Raw genomic sequence first — 12,576 nt, forward strand, 5'->3', positions numbered from 1 at the left:
ATTGCATTAGATTGGCCGCAGATGTCCGATGATTTATTTCCTGGGTCAAGCAGTGTGGCCAGTGTCATTATGCTCACCGCCGCTTCTCAGTAAACGGTCTCAAGAGGCTTCTGCAAAACTGCAAAGCGTCATGATCCTCCATTGTTTACCGCATGTCTCAGCACGCATTAGAGAAGCAACCCTGATGCTCTTCTGTCTGTTACAAGCAGTTCACTGGTTCGAAATGAGATGGTGATACATATAATCTGTCTCAGTTTTAAGATGCTTGCATTTTTATATTAGCTGTGGCATTTGTCTTAAGGCATCGCACTTGAGTGTGCACGTCTTACTCCAGCGTTTAAGCTGACTTCAGCGATATTCCCACAGCCTGTAAAACAATGGGCACTTCATCCTTTTTATCTGAAAAATGACATGTGTCTGGTGAATGTGCTTTTATACGTGTGGAAGTCCATGTGCTCTCTGTGTTTTTTCTCCAGTCATTGCTTATCTAGATGGAAGAATTTATTTATTTATTTATTCGATTTCATATTCACAGATTGCTGAGCAATAATTAGTCTTTTGCTCCTGCATGCAGAATATATTTCATGTGGCATAATTTGTTAGTATAAAACTGTCATCATTTACATTTACAGTTTTTTTTTTTTTTTTGCTTCCATGGAACACAAAAGATAATGTTACATTTCCATATAATGAAACTGAATGATTACTAGGGCTTGTGATGCACATATGTTTGTACTATATTTGTTAGCACATTTTGTTTGTGTATTTATCAAGATTGGATTTTTAGTTGTGATTAAATTAGAAAGTTATTGGCTATAACTTGAACATAATTATAATTAAATGGTAGCAGGCCAAATTTTAAAGGGGTCATGAAGTGAGAAATCAAAATATATGAAAACAGTTCTAAAATAGGCCATTCATTGAAGGTGCGAAAATACGGTATATTGAAACAGATCCGCCAGAATGACAGGTAGTGGATTGTGCCACTTTATGATGTAATAGTGTGACTAAACATCAATCTAAAACATCAAAGCAAATCTTTTCAAAGTTTTTTTTTTTAAGCGTCATCATTTTGGGGTCAATTATCTCTTTTATATGTATTGCATTGTTGTTTGAAAGAAAGGAAGAGTCATAGCAGGATGGCTAGAGAGTGCGAGTACTCCAGTACATGTAAACCAGTTTATGAATGACAGTAAGCCTCTTCTTCATGGCTTCTTACGACCAGAGGTCGACTCCCTGAAGGAGAAATCTCATGGTTTGTGCTAAGCAAGCTCTCAGCACTGACATGCTGTTGTGCTTTTCTTGACAGATGTCAAGTGCTCATGCGGTTGTGTTGAATGAAGCTTTGAAAATATTGATCATATGTCGAACAAATCAATCATTGTGTGGTCCATATGTTCCCTCTTATACATATTACATAGCAGAAATGTGCTCCATTTGTAATTGACTGAGAATGCTTTTCAATTCCGGTTAATATAGAAAAATAGAATTTTAGTGTAGTGGGTAGAATAAAAAATAAATAAACTCATATTAAGTATAAGAGCAAAAAGTGCCATTTTTAACCAAGGAGGGAAAGTCTGTCAAGAAGGCTGTATACATTACATGTCTTCTACAGTTTGTCCAATCTAAAAAAAATCCCCAAAAATAAAAATGTATGCACATGTGCATCTTTACGTCTTACATAAACATGTTGGAAAAGTCACATGCGGTTAGTTTTTTTGTGTACTTCAGTTAAAAATGGTAAGGCAGGGTGAAAAACTCCACCTCATTTTCTCCAACTTCAGAATCCTCTGACATCATTATTTTACCTTTTTTTTTTTTTTTTTTTGCAAATGACTTTTGACTTTCTTTGCACGTTTGTGTGTGATTATGCAATGCGTGAGGTTGAGCTAGTGTAAGACAAGCATATCTGGTATATATAAGTATATACATTTGTATGTTTTTTTTGTTTGTTTTTTTTTTTTTTGAAAATGACCAAACGTTTTGCTGGATAAAACTCTTATTCCTCGGCTGGGATTGTGCAGAGCCCTTTAAAGCTGCATTAAAACTGCAGTTTGGACCTTCAGCCCATTGGCCACCATTGAAATCCACTATATAGAGAAAAATCAGTTTCCTCAAAAACCTTAATTTCTTTTCAACTATAGAAAGAAAGACACAAACAACTTGGACGATGTTGGAAGAACACTTATTTATAACTTCTTGTAATTTCAATTTAATTTCCTTCAGGGTGTGGCCAGTTTACATTTACACTCATGATTTGTAAGGGAACCTCTTCTTTATTTCTGAATTTAGTTCTGTTCCAGTTTAAAAATAGCAGTAGAATGTCTTCTGTATCTTCTCAAGTTAATTTAATTGTCTAGTGATGTTCCAGGTATTATTCATCTGTCTTAAACTGAAGTGAAACCAACTGAAACCGCAATATGTGGAAAGCCTGCAACAGGATAATATCACAAAACAGTTAAGCAAATCCACAGATGGTTGGCTAAGAGATAAATGGTTAAGAAAATGGTCAAGTAAGTAAGAAAGCCCTCAAAACTGCACTGTTTTAGTAAGTCGAAGCGAAAATTCTCCAGGTCAATGCAGGAGACCAATAAACAATTAGACAAAGAGCCTGCAAGTGATTTCCTGCCAATAATGGCTAAAACCCATAGTTTGCTAATTTTTTTTTTTTGACGCTTTCAAATTTCTGTAGTTTCACAGTGGTTTTGTTGGTGACTCTGCTCATGTCATTGTGTGTGTGATATGATTTCAACTGTTGATCACTGGTCACCATGTACAATCTTTTATTCATTCAACCCTCAGGTGAAAGTAGGAACATACTCAAAACACCAATCACGATCACCCAGAGCACAACGGTGGGAATAAAGCGATTAGCACTTTTGGTCAAAAGCTCAATGGTGATGTTTGGATGTGGGAGGCAGCGCCCACTCTCTGATAATGCGATTCTCCTCCGTTTGAAGTCCAGGTTTAAAATTAAATCTAGTTTAGTAACACTGTTTTTCCATCTATTGCTCTTCATTCTAAATAGTGCATGTCAAAAGTACTGCTCTTGTATTTTTCCTTGTTAACAAATAGCTAAACCGCATCTGTCGCATCCGGGAATGTCAGGTAATCAATCATGCAGAGGTATGTGAAATATAAACCGGGTTTAGTTGTTGCATTATCCGTTTCCTTTTATTCAAAGATTGTTTAGTATGTGCTACCTACACATGGCAAATTCGCTGAGTCTAAACATAGCAACCAATTCACAGTGTGCCGTTCACAGTAATTTACATGTAGAAATATGCAGAATAATATTGTAATATGCTAATCCTGATGCTCAGCATATTTGATATAATGGAGAGCCTGAAAAACAGGATCCGGACATTACAATATTTGCAAAAGTCAGAATATGAATGCATATGCACAAACTCCATCTGGGCTCTGTGAACAGTTCTGAAAGCTATTTTTATTTTCTATTGGACCGAATACAATATTTGATGTCTATTGAATTGCATCTATTTTAAAAAAGAGACTCCTGAACAAATAAATATAAATATAAAGTATTATGTCTTTATGTCCCAACCTGCTCTTGGGGCATTGATTGGATATTGATTTAATTCGGTTGAGAAGGATCTCTATCCCTGGCTGTTCATCCATTGTTATGGTAATTTATCTCCCTTGAGCATCATAGCAGCCGTAATCTCATGTCACTTAAGGCACGATTTGCAAGTGATCCCTGATCTATTAAGCCCCCAAAAAACAATGCACATCAAGCCGGTCTCTAATGACAGACACATCCGTTACTATTCAGTAAGATACAAAATCATCTCCAATCTCTCGTCAAACTCCGGCTACATTATTATGCAGGTTTAGTGGGGAAAAAGAGCGTGTGCTTCTCTGCAAAACCAACCACCTCAGATACAATCACATGGTGCAGATGGTTGCTTCTCTGCAACTACCTGTAGCTGAAATACAGCATTGCATGTTGAGAGCTTTTCCTATCATATGAAACCCAGAGTCAAAGCACCCCCAGCCCTGCTAGCACCCTCCCCCCATGTTTCTTGCATGCACACACACACACACACACACAGAGGCTGTGGTGAAGCAGACGCTCAGCAGTGGGATGGATCCTGACTACTAAAGAGCAACGGAGAGAGAGGAGGGGTGGCAGGCAGGCAGCCGGCAGAGGTGCATAAATCCTCATTTCCAGATCTGGAGGAAGAAACATTTGCTGTCCGAGGCGAGACCACCACGTTGGCTTTCCAAAACACCAGGAGGCAGCGCTTGCCACAGCTCGCTGTGAATCCAGGAGAGACGACCAACCCAGCTAAGGCTGTCAAACGCAGAGGTGGGCTAGGAGGAGGTCTATGACCCTTGATTTTCAGCAGGGGAGTGGTGCAGAGGGACGTAGCTGGCGACGAGCAACAGACGCTCGGCGCTTGTAATCTTCCCATTCACTAATTCATTCCATGCCATTGTCATAGCGATGTAAAGCCATTCTGTGCCGACTGGAGGAGGCACACTCCATTTCCATCAGCGTGTTTTGGTTTCCCTTCACTTCTTTGTGCTTTCTCCCTCAGAAACTGGACAGCGTCACTCCTGTCTTTTCAAGTGACTTGGTCTTTCTGGAGCTGTCATTGTGTTTGGTTGTGCATGGAATGACAGCTGCTTTTTTTTGAGACGGCGGAAGAGGTCGCGGATGGAGTGAGGACTGCCACTAACTGGAAAGCTCCTTGAGAAATCTTAAAGAACCTTTTGAAAGACTTGCTGCTTTTCAAGTGTTTAGACTTTCCTCGTTGCACACTTTCTACCATTTGTCTCACTGGATACCAATGACAGCCATGAAGGGAGACTCTGAAGACAGCATCGAAAGTGTGAGGCCGTCCAGCCTGCAAGTTTTCGCCAACTCCTCCACACTACATGGCATGAGCCACATATTCGCCTATGGCCACATGACGTTCCGGCGCTTCTTATGGACACTGTCCTTCATGGGCTCTTTGGGTCTACTGATGTTTGTGTGCATGGACAGAGTGTACTACTACTTCGAGTTCCCCCACGTCACTAAACTTGACGAGGTGGCGGCGCCCAACCTCACCTTTCCGGCTGTCACCTTCTGCAACCTCAATGAGTTTCGTTTCTCGAAGATCACGAAGAATGATCTGTACCACGTCGGGGAGCTGCTGGCACTGCTTAATGAGAACCACCAGATTGCTAACCCTCACCTGGCTGAGCCAGAAGTCCTGGCTTTGTTGAAGGAGAAGGCTAATTTTGTCCACTTCAAGGCCAAGCAGTTCAACATGACGGATTTCTACAACCGGACGGGCCACGATATCAACGACATGCTCTTGCAGTGCACCTTTAGAGGGGAGGATTGCATCCCTCTAAACTTCACCACTGTAAGTTACCATAGTGGTATATTCTTCAAAGTTCAAGCACTATTGGTTTACAGGAAAATATTGTTTGACATGAGCTATACAGGGCCATTGACTGAGACAGAGTGTATTGAATTACGCAAACTAGTCCCCCCACCTTCAGACTACTGCTTTGTTGACAAGAGACTTCTCAGTTTTTTGCTGGTGCAGTGTAGTTTTTTTCCTCCTTGAAACCATTTGCAGCTGAAAAATCTATACGTTGGAATATGCAATTACATTTATGAATCAATGGCTGCTGGGCAGTTAAAATCAAAAATGACTGTCAAATAGCTACTTCTTAAAAGACATTACAAGAGTGCACATGCTCTCTCACTCAGTTCTTGACCAAGTCCAACTCTAATTGCACAAATGTACAACTAAGGCAAGATGAACTTCTGCCTGCAGTGAGAGAATTGTAACTTTAAAATGAGAACATGTTCAATGTCTTTTTGGTAATGTTTGCCATTTCTTGTGAGAAAAGCAATCAGCTCTAATCTAAACTTAATTTATGAGAATAATCTTCCTTCATATGGTAGCTTGATTAAAACATGATTGGCACATTTTAAATTGATTGAATGTAGATTGACAAGCAGTAAGTTCTGAGCTACGCTGACGAACTTAAGAAGCTTTGCATTAAAATGGTTTGTTTTATCTGTGGCACGTGTAGGCTAAAGCATGTTGAGCAGTTCTGTTATTTGATATTTCCCACTTCGTTCCATTGGTAATTTAGCTACGCCTTAGCTGTGGTTTTATATGAATAAATACCTTGTTCAAATAAAGATATTACATAAGCAGCTAGGGCAAAGAGTGCAATGTCACATTCTTGCAGTTAGAGTTATTGCACTGAAAGAGCTGGCAGACTATGAAAGACTTGGGGTAAAGGATTTGGGGTAAAACAGGGCAACAAATGTGAAACCGGTGCTATCATGCACAGTGATAATGATTGATTACAGTGGTTTCCATTAGATGATGCATTCCTGTGAGATGTTTTTTTTTCTGCGTTTTTCTATTTAGTGCTTTTGCATTTCCTTTTAACTTGATTTATGCATAGCATTTCTAGGTTGTGCCAGATATTGATACAAGTGACTGATTCTGATTTATTCTCAGATCCTGGTTTGGACATGTGGAACAATTTTTGCTGAATTTTGCAGGTGTCAGAAATGGATAGGGGAGGGAAATGAGAGGAAAGTCTTCTTTATGTCTTTAGAAGGTTATTCACACTTGTTCAAAGATTTAAGGAATAATTCACCCCAAAATAAAATTTCTGTCAAAATTTACCCAAATTTGTGCCATTTCTAACCCATCCTGTAATGTCTTTCTCTTTAATTGATTTTTTTAGAATATCCTGGTCACTCTTTTTATATTTTAAGTGGATCATTTAAGGGCCGAAACCAATTATTAAAGAAAGTACACGGATTACCAATTGTTTGAACCGATATATATCTGTCTGGTACAATCAATGACAATTGATGTAAAAATGAAGAATAACAAGGGCTCTGACAAAAAAACTTTCTTAAATAAAAATAAATAATTATTTTATCACCTTTTTTTTCTATGACCGATATCGATAACAATAAAATGCTTAGTATCGGCACCGATAATTAGCCAGGCTGATAATCAGTCTAGCGCTAATATGTTTTAATATAATTTTTACTCCCCATTCATGGTAATATGCAGTAGTATCAGGAAATAGAGTGATCAGTAAAGATGTCTCCTCTTGTGTTCCATACAGTGAAGTCACTCAGGTTTGAAGAGAGATGAGAGTGAATAAATGGCAGAATTTAGATTTTTGGGTAAACTATTCCACTGAGATGTCAACAAGTCGTGCAAGTTCATTTGGCACAATGGCCTTTTAATATTTAAGATACTTAGCAGAGAGATAATTTGGTGTGTTCTGCATACCCCGCTTCTCATTTTGTATCATTTACCTTTAATTTCCATCGTAAGTATCCTAAATGACCAAAAATGAGGTACAATAGGGGGTCATTAACTGGACTATAAGTGCCATAAACTCTGAGTGCAAACATTACGCTAATTATCTCTATAGTGGATTTTGATTGACTTTAATGAAAATAAGTATTGAGATCAGGTATCTACAATATGGTCTCCTGACAATATGTAAATCAATTCTGAGTACCAGTGTAAAACCTCTGGGCCCAAAGTGCACTAACCTAGTTTAGAGAGAAATCAGGGCTTAATGAAAATTAAGCGTACTTAGGAAAACCCAAGTACCTATTAACATTCAGTGTTATTCTTGAAACCCTCAGGGGCTGGATCTTGGTATTTAGCATTCAAAAGCACAACCCTCAACACCTTACATACATCTGTTTTCAGCTGCCTGGGCATCATGGCCGAATCGCTTTGATCCAGCTCATTTTCAAGCCCCCTTTCTGTCGGCCGAATAACGTGCCCTATACCTTTTTACTTGGAGAAAGGGCTTTCTTCATTAACATGAGTGTTGCCTGGCAACAAGGCATTGCATTGCACTGCAAATCATTCATGGGTAATTGCTATTGTTGTCCATGATGACAAACACTAGGTAGTTGAGATGACTCCAAAGCCGTCACTTTGTGCATTTGTCTGTGCATGTGCACAAATACATACGTATTTAAACTGTTTTGGGAAAGTACTATAATAGCTGTCAGATTGCTGCTGGTCACGAACATTCATGCTGAGGTTGATGAGGTTCTGCCAAATGCATTATGGGAGAGACACAGTTAGTGCATTATATATTCTTTGTCGAACATAGCGCATTATGTATTCCAGTGCTTGTGTTGCTCACACAGTTCAGGTGCATTGTCTTTCTTTAGTACCCTGAAAGATTGTAGATGCATAAAACAGTTGTGTTCAGATAAAAAAATAAATAAATAAATAAATAAATAAAAGTTCAAGTAAAAGCTTTATGTGACATTGTCAATATGTGGTGGTTTGTGGCTTATAATGATAACACTAAAATTGCATTCTTTTTTTCCACTTTTATATAATGCATTTACATAGTGTGGCTTATAATGCTATAATGGATTTGCATAATGTGGCTGATAATGAAGGAAACATTAAAATTGGATGGATTGTTTTCCCATTTTTATTTATTTATTTAAAAAAAATGCATTTACATAGTGTGGCAGATAATGATTGCAACATTAAAATTGACTGCGTTTTTTCATCCTTTTTTTACTTCATTTATATTGTGTGTACATGGTATCTCTTGCATAGAATATGAATAAAAAATAAATTTCATATATTTAGGAATTATTATACAAAAGAATTTCCATGGCTAGTCTGATTAAATTCTATGTGAATTATGAGCCTATAGGAAATATTTTGCCTTGTCTGAGATAGGATTCAGCATTTGGCACACATGCACAGACACATTGAGCTGTAGTGCCCATGTGGGACACACAGGCTCGGATTAACCATAGATAGACCGATTTGGCTGTTGCCTCCGGGCCTTGAAGTCCAAAGGGCCTTCAGCTGCAACCAGCTTTTTTTTTTAGTAAAGCCAGTGATTCATTCTAAACGCTTCATCAAGTCATTTGGAATGGGTTTAGTCAGGTTTTTCAAGCAACACAATGACTTTACTGATCGATGTGTGTTTATTCTCATAATGCATTAAATTCTGGCAAGTTTGTAATCCGTGGCAAGTAATGTATCAAGGTTGCATTAAAATTATCAAAAGTGACAAAGATTTTTACATTGTTACAGGATTGTTAGAAAAGATTTCAAATAAATGCAGTTCTTTTAATATATCTGTACATCAAATAATCCGGAAATAATTATCTTTCCATGAAGATATTAAGCAGCAAACAGAATTAAGTTTCCAACATTGATGATAATAAGAAATATTTCTTGAGCAGCAAATCTGCTTATTAGAATAATTTGTGTAGTATCATGTGACTCTGACGACCGGAGCAATGAATCGAAAAATTCAGATTTGCATTACAGGAATAAATTACATTTTTAAACCTACTCAAATATAAATCAGATATTTTAAATAGTAATTTTTCACAATTTTGTTGTTGTTTTTACTGATCAAATATGCAGCCTTAGTGAGCAGAAGAGACTTCTTTCAAAAAACAATTAGCATACCGGCCACAAACTTTTGAATGGTAGAGTATTTACTGACATTTTAAAAGGCATTAGAAGCATTCATTTTGGAAGATTTTTGTTCAGCCAATTGAATAGAATAAAAATACAAATAATTTTAGCTGATACAGCTGCTTTCTAGACCCAATTCTCCATGCAGACTGAATTGTCCATGACTGCTTCAGTAAAGTATTGTGCTTGATATTTGTACATTACAGGAATGTCTAAGGCACAGGCTCTTTTACTCTTACCAATTGGGATTTATACAGGCTTTTCTTTTTTTATTCTGCTTTCCCAATTTGAAAAAAGCCAGTAGATGCAGTAGGGTTTGTGAATGGGTCAACATCTCACAAATGATTTCACTGGAATGAAACGTATTTTCTCACATTTCCATCCTGGTTTATTTTTCCCGGAGGTGATTTGTTTAAAAATTGATGTGCTCTTGTTTATCCTCCTTATGGTCGTCTTCCTCCCTTGATTTTCCACCCTCTCTACAGTCTCAATAAATTACAATTGGTAAAGCCCAAATCACATACTTGAGACTTTATGAATCAATCATTTCTCTCTGTTTTAAGAGTCTTAAAGGTGTGCTGTAAGCCATTTTGCAATAGACTTAGCTATTGATTTAACCTGTCTTCATCCCTTCAATCGCATGCCCTTCCTGCAAAACCTGAATGTGAAGCTGACTGACAGACAGAGAGCGATTATGGGACTTTATTTTGCAGGTGACGCCTCAAGACACATTTTATGCACTGCACCTTTAATTGTTTGAAATAGGGTTACGTTTGTTTGACATGAATGTTGTTCCTGCACCAACAAAAGATGTTGATTCAGGCAAAGTCACGGTCACCCTTAAAGATAAAGAGCTAGATTTCATCTCTGCTCATTCTAATCACAAAATTGGTGAGTGTTTTCAAATTGAGAGTGCAAAGATTTGATCCATAATGCACATAACGCAATAAAACTGGATGTAGTGTTTGATTGTTGTAAATTATATCTGGGTATGTTTAATGTGCACTCTGTACCACAGAATCTTTCCATTATTTCAATGCACAATGAAAGAAAAAGCTCTTCACACTACAGGAAAATGCATTATCTAATTGCCCGGTTCATGCTACGTCAGGAAAATGCAAAGGGTAAGAGGATAAACGTAAAAATCACATAATAGATGTCTTTTGAACACTGCCTTTCAAGCATCTTCCGTCTTTATAACGCTGTGTTCCGTTTAATGTCAGTAAAAGCAGCGAGAGCAACTTAACTGCTCGTGATTGTAATTATGGTCATTTACTTTCATGCCCTTTCGATTCTAGCCGACATGATGGAATTCACTCTAGATTCTAATAATGTTCACACGTCTGTTGTATTTCTGTCGCAGGTTTGATACAATGTGCTGTAAGAAAGCGTGTAAACAAAGCAAGGCCTTTTCACCAGCATGCATTATCAGCTTGTGTATTTCGACAAACAAATAGACTTAGGACTCTCAAGAGACGTTTATGTGATTCTTTTAGTTTTGTCGTCAGATGCAAACTTTCTTTTTAAGCTAATTCAAGCATTTGTCGCTAACTGTTAATCAGGTACTTGCTTTTTTCTGACTCTCTTTGATCAGTATTCATCTTGACCTGCTGATGCAGTCCTCTTTGAGATGAGATTCGCTTCACTTTTTATGTTTCTCGCACTAACTGTTGCCGAGCCCCAGGGACTTGAACAGATTGAAGCGGATTTTAGCTATAAAAGTCAACAGCGGCATCTTTTGTGGCGACACGTCTGAGGAAAGCGCAGAAGAAGACACCACTTGTCTCATGATCGTCGGCTTATGATGTTCGTCGTTTGACTTGAGGGTGATTCGCCAGAAGTGGTGTCACAATATAGTATACATCAATAACTTTTATGATGCTTTTGGGAAACGGCACAATTTTTCGCGGATCTTCCTGATGCTATCATTCTCCTGAAGTGCGCGAGGGCTGCGTTATAAATGAGTCATGAAAGTCAAAGGCCAGTGTTATTGGCAGGAAAAGGAATGCCGCCAACATTAAAGGTAATGCCGGGTCAGCTTGCCTTAAAATATGTTCACACTTTTGCAGCGGTTTGTAAAAAGTGATGCTGAGCTTTATGCGAACGTGTGTGGGGATTCATTCACTGTATTCGTTTATGCAGATATTCTCAGTTCTGATGCAGTGTGAATAATCAAGCAGGCATTTGAGGACAGGGTTGGGGGAATTGATTCACAGATGCATTGTGATTCTTTCACAAATTATTCTATATCGTTATACAGAAATTAACAACTGGATTTTAAAGCAAATTATTAAGAACTTTGCTTAATAATATGTACGTGTAGAAAAAGTACAGGTTGGGAAAATTGGGGTAAGATGTGCCACGCTCTAAATCTAGCAATTCTGGGGACACGCACAGAGCCATCATACATATACAGCTGTCTATTATTTTAATATATTAAAATATATTAAAATGAACAATATTTAAACAGACATTGCAGTTCTTTTCAAAGAGTTTATTGTGATCGAATTGAAAACATGACTTAGAAAAGGTGAAATTATATCCAAATTAAGAATATTTTGTATTTGCATTTGTATTTATATAAATAATAAAGTAAACATTTTAAATATATGTTTATTTATGAGTAAATATTTCAATATTTTACAATTTGTTTAATATTTCATTAATAATAGCAATACATTTTTTCTAATTATATAGTTAGTAATTCAAATTATAATTATATAATATTTAATAATAATGAATACTATTTAAATTGTAGTACATTTAATTTTGGAATTTGAAGATAAAGGTAAATTGTACTCAATTTGTGTTCCGGGAAACTACTTCTTCTTCTGTGGGTTACAGAGGGCAGAACTAAATGGAGAAAAAAAATATTTCAACAAAATGAGAAAAATTTGGACATCTTCATCCTGTTCAAAAGTTTTCACCCCCCAAATCTCAATGCATCTTGTTTCCTTCTGGAGCATCAGTGAACGTTTGAACCTTTTTTAATAGCTGTGTTTGAGTTTCAATGTGAAAAGATGCATCTCAAAATCATACAGTCACTGCTTGAAAGGGTTCAAATATGCAAAGATGCTGGAAAACCAAA

The 12,576-nt window shown here is 37.3% G+C and overlaps 1 protein-coding gene across 1 annotated transcript; it reads left to right on the forward strand.

The window, feature by feature from the left end:
• Nucleotides 1–3,895: 3,895 nt before the first annotated feature.
• On the forward strand, nucleotides 3,896–5,585 carry LOC113076364 (acid-sensing ion channel 1C-like). The gene is made up of 2 exons (XM_026249009.1): nucleotides 3,896–4,330; nucleotides 4,563–5,585. Exon 2 carries the CDS (start codon nucleotides 4,815–4,817, stop codon nucleotides 5,583–5,585), a length of 771 nt encoding a protein of 256 aa, XP_026104794.1. The 5' UTR covers nucleotides 3,896–4,330; nucleotides 4,563–4,814.
• The last annotated feature ends 6,991 nt before the right edge of the window (nucleotides 5,586–12,576 follow it).

This window comes from Carassius auratus, unplaced genomic scaffold (assembly GCF_003368295.1).
Source record: "Carassius auratus strain Wakin unplaced genomic scaffold, ASM336829v1 scaf_tig00020167, whole genome shotgun sequence".
NCBI lineage: Eukaryota > Metazoa > Chordata > Actinopteri > Cypriniformes > Cyprinidae > Carassius > Carassius auratus.